Genomic DNA, 13950 nt, shown 5'->3' with positions numbered 1-13950 from the left:
AACCCGTGCTGTGGGGGACAAGTGTAAGTAACAGCATACACATAGTCAGGGGAGAACACATGTAGTTTCCCTGTCCCTTAGGTCCCCGGGGTCACACTGGTACCCAGAGGGGGTGGCTGAGTGAGTTGGTGGCAGTACAGCACACCTTGAGGCAGTTCCAGGGGCGGCCGTGGTTCTGATCAAGGGTCCTCAAGGCCGGTTCCGTGCAGGTGGACCTGTGGTTCCGGACGTAGGGACACGTGTGAGATACCCGAGTACAGGCAGTCGGGCGGTTCAGTTCGATCGGCTGTTCCGTGCGGCAGTCGGCCCGCGGGTTAGTGTGCTGTTTTACTGAGCCTCAGCCGGGCTTAAAGAACCCGTACTTAGGGCCTGTGTGTGACTCCATAGCAAGGAGGCAGCTTCTTGGTAAGACCTGGGTGAGGGGGTTAGGAACCGCCCTCCGGTTTAGGCTGTGAACACCGGCTGGTGTTCCCCGTAGCGTGTAACTAGTAGCTCCGTTAGTGCACCACATTTAGTTAGTCCTAGTGTTTGACGTAGTTGCGTTGCCGACCATTAGAACGTTGTTAGGGTCGGGTCGCCGTTGTAGTTAGTCCAGTTTGTGGGTGCCATCTTAGTTCACGGAGAGCGTAGAGGGAGGCTGTGTGTCTTGTCATCCGCAGGAGTCGGGAAGGTGCAGGAGAACCGGATCGGAAGTGGGAGTGTCCCGGTGAGTATCACGCTCGATTCCTCCTTTCGGTTAGGCCCTCACCGGCAGGTGTGTGAGGCACTTGAGGCGGGATTAGTCCTCGGATTAGTCTTGGCCTTCAGTGCCTGTAGTCCCCCGCGTCTTGGCAAGAACAAAGTGAGGAGGCGGCAAGGAGCTTGGACTGACCGTGTCCTTGTCCTTTGCCGTAGTCTCGGACAGCCCTTACCTGGTAGGCACGGCCGTAATCTCTGCCTCTATCTTAGAGGGACGTGATTGGAGGTGGCTGCGGATCTGCTGGGATCGGATCGCAGCTGGGAGATCAGAAGCGGACTGGAGGTGACCATCGTTTACAAGGTGAGGTATTTTCTGTTGCGTCTGTCCCTGTCTTTCCCCGCAGGGGGCGTTACACAGTGATGACACCCGTTTCTAGTGAACTGAGAGGTACAGGTCTACTTATAAACCAGAAGAGGCATCACTAGGAATCTTGTGATAGAGGGACTTCTGCAGATACAGGGGTGGGTACTGTATTCTGAAACTGGAACAACAAAATACTTCTGCTATTACTTGTGATATAGAAGTCATAACAAGGTAAACAATGGCCATGGCAGTCACTATGTGATTCATGTTGACGATTTGGTCTTAAGTGATATATATATATACGAAAAGCAAACTGTACCTTCAGACATGAAATATGGAATTCGAAATCTCCCTTCCAGCACCCGCTGCCTCAGGATGGGGAGCGAAGGACCATCAAATGGTAAAGCACCACAAACTAGGACGTAGAGAACAACGCCCATACTCTGCAAGACAAAGAAAACAGGAGTCATTTATTACTGTGTAATTATCACAAACACACAGTGGGGTATATTTACTAAACTGTGGGTTTGTACAAGTGGTGATGTTGCCTGTAGCAACCAATCAAATTCTAGCTGTCATTTTGTAGAATGCACTAAATAAATGATAACTAGAATCTGATTGGTTGCTATAGGCAATATCTCCACTTTATCAAACCTGCAGTTTAAAATATTGAAAATCAGCATTCTATGTTCAAAAGCTTCAGTGAGAAGAACTGGGGTTGCATTGGGATAACAGGGACAAGTACAGATCTTACTTATGTCTCATATGTGGAAATGCTGACAGAAGACCCCAACGGGAAATTATTCTGAACTAGTGGTTCCTCATTACTTGTCTCACTTGTTACAAGTAGGCAAGATTGTGTTTTCAAGCAGCATACTAGAGCAGTGAGCCCTGTGGGGAAATTTATCAAGCTGCGGGTTTGAAAAAGTGGAGATATTGCTTATAGCAACCAATCAGATTCTAGTTGTCATTTTGTAGAATGTACTAAATAAATGATAACTAGAATCTGATTGGTTGCTATAGGCAACATCTCCACTTTTTCAAACCAGCAGTTTAGTAAATATACCCCTAAAAGGTCTTCTTGCTTAAAATAAATGTATCTTGCAATGTTAGTATATGCTTCATTTGAACTAAGGTAGAAAAAGTCATTTACAAACTGCAAATTATGTGAGGGTGCAAAATATTTGTATAGGTGCCCGCCTCATGCATAACAAAGAGCACAGCTTTATTCTAGATGTTGCCAGCCACGGCCTCCATAGTCCTAACTACTACTTTAGGAGCACCTTCTTCATTTCAATGTTTTCTTCCTAAAGTATTTCTTGGTTTATTCTAATATATGTCCCAAGACTATGGGCTAGATTTACTAAGCTGCGGGTTTGAAAAAGTGGGGATGTTGCCTATGGCAACCAATCAGATTCTAGCTTTCATTTTGTAGAAGGTACTAAATAAATGACAGCTAGAATCTGATTGGTTGCCATAGGCAACATCCCCACTTTTTCAAACCCGCAGCTTAGTAAATCTAGCCCTATGTCTTCAATGTTTTTATTACACTGGTTGATAACGCCTAGAAATTCGATTTCCCATATGAAGTGATTCTGAAAGGTGTGAAAAGCATCCCAGTGAAAGTCTAACTGAGGCCTGGTTTCACCACCTTGAGGATGTGCAAAACACAAGATACTGCTGGGAGCAAACCACTAAAAGGGAACCCTCCATTTACACATTGTCCTCTCCTAAATCTCACCCCGCAACACAAAATCTATTCTTATATATTTGGGTGTAAAACGAAATGCATTTATGTGCCCAGTCCGAAACTCAACAAGGAACAAGGAACACCCAAACTTTTAAAACTCCTCCTATAAAAAAGAGACACAAATCCATGCACTTCCCAATAAACATGGAGGCACAAAAGTAGGTGAATGACATAACAAAGCGACATTTGCATTTGGGGTTGCACTTTTAAACTTCCACACATGGCGCTCGGAGCCATGTAAGTTCCTAGAAATGTAAAAGGTTTTAACAAATCAAATGAGAATGGATTAAAGTGACTCAAAACTCAGACTTTTCACATAAAAGAAAGAAAAAAGGATTGCGTCAGGGGGGACGTACTTTTATTGAGTCTCTAGGACACAGACAGGTAACGGACAGATACAAACAGATTGTCCTATGTGTCCTGGTTATCCTTTGACTGACGGCCATTCAGGGTAATAAGGGTACTGATTCAGAGATAATTGCCATTAAGCTCCTATCATTTATCATTTAAAACCAATCTATTTTCCTTGTAACGTATGAATACGTGAAAACGACATTCCATTTTCAATTAGTTAACATATAAAGCTATAAAGCATCATACAATATAATAAATAAAATACCCATATATCCAGCTGAGGTCCCTCGTATTGCTGTCCCTCAAACACTTCTGGAGCTGCATATGGTGGGCTACCACACCATGTGGATAGAGGTTCTCCAGTCTTGTAAAAGTTGCCAAACCCAAAGTCTATAAAAAGATAAAACAAAAACCATGATCATTAGTCATTACATATACATTCTAAAGAGAAAAGAGCCATTGTTAACTTGCAGGTACCACAATCAATCTTTAGAATTCAGAGAAGATGGAAAAGGACATCCAGGAAAATATGTTCTTAGAAAGAACCAGAAGTTTAATTTAATTTTGTATAACATGACAAGCACCATGTTGTTAAAAAGAAATGTCATCCTCACATAAATATATAACATACCCTCAATCCACTAGCAGAAAGGCAGGGGAATGGTGTCCAATATTGCTACTGCTCTTGAGATATTTATCATGTGATACAGTAATGGTCATTTTCTGCTGCTGTAGGAGACAAAACAATTTTGAATTTCAGTCCTCTCGACACCCCACTCCTGCTCATACAGCAGCTGTCCAATAAGTGGCATTAACACAGGGAGATGTCGAGAGCAGGATAATACAAAATTCTCCTGCGGCATTAGAGAATATGGACATTACTAAATTGCTTGGGGCAAGTATCTATAAATGTCAGGGTTCACGGACACCAGATCCTCAATGTTTTGCTGGTTCGGAGTTATGATGCATCATACCATAAATTCCATAATTATATTTTATATGTCATCAAGATGTTACGCAGCCATGGTCTCTCATGGGAATTCGTCAGCAGTTTTTTTACTTTAATAAAGTATCTGGGTTAAGCTCTCCTTTCCTAAGTTAAGATCAACAAATGTACACTGAGGATATTATCATTAAGTTGAATGCACTATGATGCATTCTCATCGGAGTTACTTATGCTATAACAGATGTAATGTCTGGCCATCTGCCCTGAGGGTAAGACCTACATTGTTGTAGTCCGTCAAGTCTGGGAGAACTGGAGAGGAATGTTTATTGCAGACGCAATCACTGGATTCTGCTGTTTTAACAGAGACATTTATTATTCCATGTTTACTATCCATGTGTACCTTTCATCAGACTCAGCAGAGGAAGCCAATGCTGCTGGCTGAACCAATATTGATGACAATACAGCCTATTTATTCACAAGGAACTAGTGAAATCACTGAGACATGAGGCACTTTGTCCCTCATACCTCACGTCCCTACTTCCTAATCAATTGTATGTTTATTTGGTCTACAAAATGTCTGCCGCCATTGTGCGTAGGTGACAGTTCCACTTTAATACAGACTGCTGTCAAAAGTGATTTTCTGGTTTCATTTTCAATGTATGACCTGTACTTTATTGTCTAGGGGCCTGATTCATTAAGGAAAGTTAAGCAAAAGTAAGCAAGTAAGGCAAAACCATCTTGCATTGAAGGGGGAGGTAATTATAAAATGTGATGGCAGATTTATAGTTGGGGTAGGGCATGTCTTAGATCAACTTTAAATTTCAGTGTAAAAATAAGCTATCAAATATTTGTGTGCTACATAAAAAATACGCCAGTATTTTCCTTACGTGCAAAACAATAAACTCATTTGCACCCCTGCATTGTAACATGGTTTTGTCCAGAAAACTTGAGTAAGAAAACTTACTCAAATTTTTTCTTAACTTTCACTAATGAATCAGGCCCTAGATGTTTAAGTATTGACACTTGATTCAGCTTGACAATTAAAAGATCAGAATGTTTATTCTGTATTATTTCTTATAATTTACGGCTTTAACACCGTTCCATAGTCTAGCAGCGGTACCACTACCCTCAGTTTTGTCAGCAACATCGCCTACTCTTATGAATTATTCCTCTCGCTCATACCCAGTCTTCTCAGGGAGTTATCCTCATTACACACATCACTGACTGGATGAGATCTTCTGTCACACATACAATGCAATGAGGGAGGGGACCCGAGTGTCCCACTCGTTTTACACTGCAATCCAATGCTGACTCTCTGACAGGAGAGGTGGGACCAGGCTAAGTCAAACTTGGTGTTATCCTGGGACGTGGAGTGTCTGGGCTCAACTGGGAAACTGCTGTGTGACTGATCTGGGCTGCTGACTGCGATCAAACGAGCAATGTTAATATGGTTCAGGCATGTGGAAGCCATGTGGCCTGCAAGCAAAGAGACGCCTTCATGAAGACTGTAGTCAGGATCTCTCCACTTCTAGAGATTTATATGCAAACTTAGAGCTAATTAACAGCAGAGGTTCTCTGTACAGCTTGACAGGCGTACAGAAACGTGCCTGTATAAACTTGATTATGGGAACACAGCAGTACACTACCCCACCCCGCGTCAACTGGTTTACTGAAGCGTGCCATGTCATTTCTAGGGATAGAATACTGACCCAGTCAACCTTCCTCTTTCACTGAGGTTACATAACAAGAATCTGTAATTACTGGGTTTGGGAATACAAGCTACAGAGAGAACAGAGTGTTCCTGAGCTGCTGCAGGAACGTCATCACTCGGACAAATCAGTGGCTTAAAGCACATACTGTAGACACTGTACATGAGTGATCACGTGTGCAATACTGACAGTTTAATGATTACTATATGGCATAATGCACTCACTACTGTTTTATAGGGATATTAGAAGTCACTGAGGAGTTCTGTGACCATAAAAAAGGTGGTATGTTGTAGTGTTCCTAATGAGCACTGAAAGGACACCCTCAAAACACACCAATAATAAGCAGTGACATCTATGACATCAGAACTCACTGTTTATATAAATATTATTTACAGACGTTCTTATGTATATTAACATCGCTTGTGTATTACACAGATACAGGGGCAGATTTCATTCAGAAAATATCCGCGCGAGGTGCCTCAGGAACAGCCACGAGACACCTTGCACGGTTATTTTCTGACAGAAGTAATGCTGTATTCTGCCCGCGTCCCATAGAGGTGCAAGCAAATATCTGTGTTACTTTGTACCGCAGTAATGGTAATTGAATCTACCAATTGAATCTACCTCACAGTATAGACAGTGATCATACTGGACAACTAAATGTGAAAATTCAGGTAAAAAAATTACTTTGTTTTGTTAATACAGCAAAATATGCCAGAAGTAAAGCTTTGTGCTACTTTCTAAATAAAGGTTAAGTATTTTTGTAATGCACAGAATACAGAAGTAACATCCATTCTGCATGGAAAAATTGATTAATATGGTCTAAAGAGCAGCAAAATAGTCTAGGGATTCCCCAAACCACACCGCACGTTAATAGCCAGTTTATCCAGTACTGCATTTATCACATACTTGCCGACTCTCCCAGAATGCCGGAGAGACTCCCGAAATAGTGGGTGATCTGTCAGACTCTCGAGAGAGTCTGACAATCTTCCGGATACCAACGCAGAAGACGAAGTGGCCAGCGGTATCCAGCCCGATTTGTGTAATCATGCCCCGCCCACCATTCTGTGATAAAGTCCCGCCTACCATTCTGTGGTGGGCGATGTTATAGTGTTATAGTGCAAGTTGCATCATTAAGTCCTGCCCATCTACAGCTTCACAGAGCTCTTCCCTGCAATTCACCAAAATTTGGCAGTTTCCTGGACATTCCGGGCGAGTAGTCAGGTACGTGTTTACCAAGTACCCAAAAACTGTATGAGATCAGGAGGCAGAACGCGGTATCACAGAGCAGTAATTTATGGCACAAGGTTTTCATTCAGGGTCATACAAACCCAGCTGATTACAGACCAAGGGGTATATTTACTAAACTGTGACTTTGAAAAAATGGAGATGTTGCCTCTAGCAACCAATCAGATTCTAGCTGTTATTTTGTAGAATGCACTATATAAATGATAACTACAATCTAATTGGTTGTTATAATCAACATCTCCACTTTTTCAAACCCACAGTTTAGTAAATATACCCCCAAGTCTACAGGTCATTAGAATTTAATAGGCGTTTTCTTCTAGAATTTCTACAACATGCCAACAGTCCTAAAATATTTGTGATAAATCTTGAATTTGTTTAAGATATTTTCCTCCTGCTATTAATAAATAACATGAATAAAAGGCATTTCCATGCAAAGATTTAAGTGCCCATGTGCCTTTATCTGGTGTTGGAACGTGTACGTTTGAAAGGTGATGTGGACAATGCCAGCGTCTATGCTAGACTGGCTGGCAAAGATTTCTGCATGAGGTAGGTGAGCTGTTTACATTAGGCTGCTGACATGCCAGCAGTCACAAGATTAACCATAGGACATGCCGTTAGCAGGCTCACATGAATGCAGCTGTATCTGCTCCAAGTCATTACATCAGATATGGAGGTCAGCCCAGGAACACAGTCAACAAACTATAGAATGAGCTATGTAGCCACGTCTGTACTCTGCTTTCTTTACTAGAGTCAGAACACATGAGAGATTCTTAATGAAACACATCATGTACAATGCAAGGATAATAAACACTTAGGAGAAACTATTAACATTCATTTTCTGTGTGGACTTTAAGACTGGTTGTGCTCTGGAATTTGGATTTACTGCATTTGGTGTACAGGAATCCAGATCATAGATGTAGGTACATTGATAACACATATATTTTATTTAGCTCCCTTCCTCCTATATAACATGATTTAACAACATGTATGCTCTACATCCCCGTGCTAGCAGCCACCGTGCCTTAGTTTTCATATCCTGTTTTCTGCACAACAATGGAGATCAGTAAGTAACATGTACTACTCTAGGCTAGAAGAGTAACAGCCACAGTAATATTACTTTTGATAAATGTGGGCAAAATGTTATTTTACATCCCTGTGATAAGTGCATTATTACCAACTTTTTACTCTTCCCTTCTTAAGAGTGGAAGTGTGAGGATGGAGGGGGGCAGGGCGCAGCGAATAGTCATTCTGTACCCACCCCACAACGCAAATCACACAGAAGCGTCATTTTGCCACAGCGGTGCGAGGGGGGTATCAGAATGATGCGATTCACTGCAAATGGTGTCACGTAGTCTCCCATCCTGCCCACTTAATGTGGAAGCGGCCAGGATGAGGGAGACATTCCAGTATGAGTGGCAATAAAAAAAATGGCTGTTACCGCCATGATAACACCAATGTCAATAAGGGGTCTATTTATGGCCCTTCGTTTTTTTCTGTAGAAACTTTTCAATCCTCATCGCATAGATGCAGATTGAAAAGTTTCTCATATGTATTAAAAATCAACACAGGAACAGCCGTTCCGAAAAGCGGCTGCTCCTGTGAAGTCTTACACTTACCTAACACTGGATTCTTCTCTTTTCCTCCCTCTGCGGTGCCGATCGTCCCTCTTTCAATCCCTGTGCGCATGCGCCGACCGGTAAACTCTGGCATGCGCACAGAGATCCGTGTCTGCAGGAACCTGAAGCATGTGATGGAGGGATCATGTGATCCCTCCACACATGCGCTGTGCAGCTCTGCTCGTCAGAGCAGCGATGTTTTCAGTGTAATATTTCACTTATGTTAATGTACGCCAGCTTCGGATGTAAAAAAAGAGAAATACTTCACCTGCCAGTCTTTAATACATAGCGTTACTGAGCACTCCCCATACATTCTTATGGGGAGTGCTCAGAAAAACGCTAATGGGTGCAAAGCAGCTATGCTAGATTAATACATAAGGATTTTAACGGTAAAGCCCCGAAAACAACGTTTTCGGGGCTTTACAAGGGGGAAAAACTTTAATAAATAGACCCCTAAATAAGGCGTTACGTGATGTATAGTCTTCCTACATGTTTTAGTATTAGGGGAGGTAAAATCAGACATCTGTTACAATGTAAGCTTGGAAACGGCTAGGGAAACTTTTGTGTAGGTACTAGTATTAAAGATGGGATTTTCTTTGTCAGAGAGACTTTTGCATTGAAAAAGACAAGTTGGAGTTTCACCATTTTTTTTTATTTTTTATAATAACGTGGTTGTCTATGGATATATATAGATTTACCTCGGTAGGTCAAACAATATGCCACTCCTTCTTATATAATACAAAGCATGAAAAAGTACTATGAAACAAATAAAATCTACACTTAGTCAGCCAAGGTTGGTGAATTATGAGGTCTGAAACGGTCAAGCACTTGCTTATTGCTGTACCTTATATGCCAACTGTGTCAGAAGACTTAGAAAGGATTTTGTGTTAAATTTTGTGATTTTGTAATAAACACAAGTTTATTGCACAAGCTTAAGTCTCCGTTGATTCTCAGATTTATTCTTTTACAATTATATATATTTGTATTATTGATAATGTTTAGTTTATACTTAAAGAAAAAGCGAAAATAATCTTTACTCAGCAATATAGGGTTAATACACCATATAGGAGCCTAATTAGCATTTGTATATATGATCTATGGAAAGTTACAGCTTTGGAAAGCAGTGTAGGACAAGTAGGATTAATTATTAGAAGCCTAATTACCAGCATTCTGTACTGTGTTCCCCTTTGTGATTATGGTAATGTAGAGGTAGTGGATGAATGGGCGGGAAGACACTGCTGATAAGAGGAAGGTAGGAGAGAGATTGGGGCAGCTAATTGTCAAACCTGACCCATTTCATGCCCTGAATGCTAATGAGCAGTGCTTGACGTCAATGCCGAGCTGGCTGCCCGTCAGGGAGACGGAGGCAGCTAACTGCAAGAAGGGGAAGTAGCCACTTTCACCTTGATACACTTACAGCCGCATGCATGAGCAGACTGAGTATGTCTACATGCCGGTTATGTAGCTGTACCATGATTATTAATACCATGCATACAGTCACTGAGGTAAACGTTCAAGCAGTAGAGGAGGATATGTGGGTTCATTTGCAATAGTATTTTACCAGTTTGGAAAGAACCTACATTTAACTGTTACATTAATCATTATGTTGAGTGTACCTGTCACCTGACACAAAGTGGAGGCAGCCATTTTGTGAGCTTAACCAGTGTTTAGCTTATTAATCACTAGTGACATCAGTGGTATAAAGGTGATTTCCCTCATTCCCAGTGATTTTCTAGGCATCATGGCCATGTATATTTATCATTTATTTGTTAACATTTATCCATACAGTGCCAATGTATTACACAGCAATTTACAGACAGTATTTATTCATTCAATTTCACATCAATCCTTGCTCCGGTGACAAGACGAACAGTTTCACTGAGAAACTGCTGTAGGGTCACTTCCTTAAACCATGTTCATATCAGATTTCATTGACTGGGGTTCCCAGGTCTCTACAATATCTGGGACGTGTAACGCCCCAGCAGTCATGGAGATACCACTGACCACCGTGGGGAAGGGGGGCTTATAACGGAACAAGAGAGGAATAAAGAGTGGTGGGAAAGCACAAAGCAGAACAAAGGAGAGGACACTTTAACCCCAGACGAATAAGATGGGGGAGACGCAAAGGGAAAATGAAAATCTGAAAACAAACAGGAAACGGTACAAACGGGAAACAAAAGAGACAAAAATGATTACAGAAAAACAGAAATATGAGGGGGCAGCTACCAAAGGTAAAAAATAGACACAAAGGATGAAAAACAAAAATAGTCAGAGGCAGAAAGGGAGAAAAAGGATAACGGGGACAGACAAACAGTAACAAGGGACAAACAGAAGCATAAATAAGGAAAACACTTCTATCTGTGTTCCCATCTGAGTCTGTGGATTTATAGGAGGACACTATCACACTAGTAATGTCTGTGAGGGACACAGCTCTTACACATCCAAATCGAGCAGCACGAACGGGAAATCTTCTTGGGACGGGTGTTTTTCACATTACTATCAGCTTTACCAAGTCCCCTTTACCCATGAGCTTCCCATTGGAAAGAATGACAAAAATAGTTGCAGAACCTGCAAATTATGTGTAAAAACTATTTTTGTATAATTAACACTTATTATTTATGGATTTTTTATTTACAAACCATTGTGATATATCACTTTCTGTGGAACTGCAGTTTGGATCTGGTTCCCCCTTATAAATCCTGGATATGCCCAAAATGATGCACCTTTCTATGCTGCACAGTGCTACTTTTATTGTTTTCATGTTGCAGATAAATATGATTATTGCCTTATTTTGTGTGCACGAGTGTATCATTTCTCTGGTAGATGGAATACGTAGATTTACATTCCTCTGCGCAGTGAGAGACCAGCTCTGATCCCGATTTGTACCCAGATTTGCACAAGTGTGCCTAGATTTTGTAAAGAGCACATGGGCTTGTGGGAGACGATAGAGAGGTCCGCAGAAGAACAGAAGTTTGCACAGGCAGAGGGGAGGAGTTGGGGGGAGCGAGGGCGTTCCTTGTAAAGTACAGAGTAGGTTTCCTAGATTTCAGCAGAGCAGGGCAAAATGAGATTTCCTTAGCGGAGCAAGATTATTTACATTAGATTAATAGGTGGAGAGGGTGCGCTTTTAGCAACTTTTCCTTCTCTGCAGAAAGTCGCGCAGCTATTTCCATTCCAAACACAAACTTTACTTTACCAAACACCTATACTTTAAATAGAACCCATTTTGAGCTCCCATGCAGTACTTGTGAATATAATAAACTGCTTTACACAGACCAAATTGCTATGTAAGAAGCTCACCCTTACTCGCTTATAAATTAAACCATAAATGAGGCGATAATGAGCAGTATTTTAGGAGAAAAGTTTATTTTTATTTTAGAACAATAATATATAGATATATAATATATATCTATATATATATCACACCTAGACGCGTTTCCAGTTTGCAGAAACACATCTCCAGTGAGCAGAGAGGAGCTGTATACCCGAAAGACTGTTTTATAAATGACAAGTTACCTTGTGTGTATGTATGTTTGCACGGTATCACTTCTACTGTATGCTTGATGTACTTTTCAGTATCTATATTAATATTTACACAGTATTTAAAATACAATGTCATTTAAATTGCTTGTCCGTGACAGATGTGCTCGTGTGTTTGTGTAACACAAATTGTGAATAAGGTTGTATCTTACAGGGGAGTTGCGTTAATGGTGCAGCTCGTTTTGTGGCCAGTTTATCTGTTGATAACTGAACACGAGGTTGTTGAGTATTATGAATAAATGCCTGGCCCGATAAAATACAACCACCCACATACTGAATGAGTTACAGGAATGGGATTCTCTTACAAACTGCAATTATTCCCCAAAACTATATTTACGGAATCTATCCAGTTGGTTTCTAAATTAAATGATCTACAAAACAGACCCCTATGTATTTTTAAAAGAGAAATTAAAATAGACGATCTAAAGGTTAGTAATCTAATCATCCCCAAAGGATTTGTGCTTCCCTAGCGCTCACTAATGTACGCCCTTCAGCCCGTGGTATGTTCGGTTTAAGTACTTAAGTACTCCTAGATGTGGGAGCACTGTTATTTTGGATACACTGATCCTTGACTTTTTTATCCCAGTAGAGTTTTCATTGGGCAATATATTTCCTTTAAAACTGATGTACACAGACTTTGACTATACAGCCTAAATAAAGACTTACTCATATTATAAATTATTCATTCAGCACATACGGCAACGATACACAAAGGGATGCTTAAATACAATTATTTATTACAGTGATTTCACATACTAACAGGCCAAACAATCAACAGTATTCTAAGCTCAGATGGATAACATATCCTGGCAGTGTATCCAGACATGGGAAAGTTTTCTGACTTGATGTGAACAAGGGATGTGTTGACAACAACCCAATGGATATTAAGGGCTTGTACAAATGGATGTACAAGCATATACATAAACGTGTGCTTTCCCCCTCACTTTCAACAGAGCATTAGAAGCGTGTTCTGAAAGCTGCAGAGTGTACTCTGTAGTTATTAAATATTTCCACACAACTCCATTGTATTTTACTGAGCATTAATGTTTCTGAACACCGCAGGCAACGTTGACATTGGCACAGTGAAGAAAACGCTCAGCAGAAAGTGTGTATGTCCAGGTTTAGTCCCTTACATTATTGTTTTCGTCTTTAAGCGTTTTAGCACGTTTTAAGAACCCCCACTGAACGCTCAGTTAAGAAGTAATAAAGCATGCAACTTTGATTTAACTAAGGAATCTACATCCTATACATCCCAATCTGCCCTACATATTTTATAATGTAAATAAAACTACCAATTAGTGTGCATGTGAACAGGGCCGGATTAACCCGAAGTCTAACTGGGCTACAGCTCAGGGGCCCCGGGCATCTGGGGGGCCCTTGAAACTGCTAGGCCTGATTCATTAAGGAAAGTAATGCAAAAAATTAGTACGTTTTCTCCTGGACAAAACCATGTGACAATGCAAGGGGGCAAATTAGTTTATTATTTTGCACATAAATTAAATACTGTCTGGTGTTTGATGTAGCACACAAATACTTGATAGCTTTATTTTTACACTGAAATGTAAAGTTGATCTTGGACATGCTGTATCACATACTTACCAACTTTGAACAGTTGGTTTCCGGGAGCCTGTCATGGGAGGAGGGCGTGACGGGGGCGGGGATCCAAAATGTGCGCCATTTTTGGACCCGCCCCCACGACATCATGCCGCAAAACGCGTCATTTGACAGCGGGGGGCGGAGCCAAA

General features: G+C 41.1%; 1 protein-coding gene across 1 annotated transcript in view; it reads right to left on the bottom strand.

Moving 5' to 3' along the window:
* SIK2 (salt inducible kinase 2) overlaps positions 1-13950 on the bottom strand; it is a 151035-nt gene that overhangs the window by 39998 nt on the left and 97087 nt on the right. Inside the window, exons 6-7 of the mRNA XM_075190861.1 lie at positions 3412-3536; positions 1362-1485 (exon numbers count right to left, since the gene is read on the bottom strand). Coding sequence (XP_075046962.1) covers positions 1362-1485; positions 3412-3536 — 249 coding nt within the window. The remainder of the gene's footprint in view (positions 1-1361; positions 1486-3411; positions 3537-13950) is intronic.

This window comes from Mixophyes fleayi, chromosome 11 (assembly GCF_038048845.1).
Source record: "Mixophyes fleayi isolate aMixFle1 chromosome 11, aMixFle1.hap1, whole genome shotgun sequence".
NCBI lineage: Eukaryota > Metazoa > Chordata > Amphibia > Anura > Limnodynastidae > Mixophyes > Mixophyes fleayi.
The sequence above is the reverse complement of the archived record's forward strand: the minus strand, read 5'-3'. Positions and strand labels throughout refer to the sequence as shown.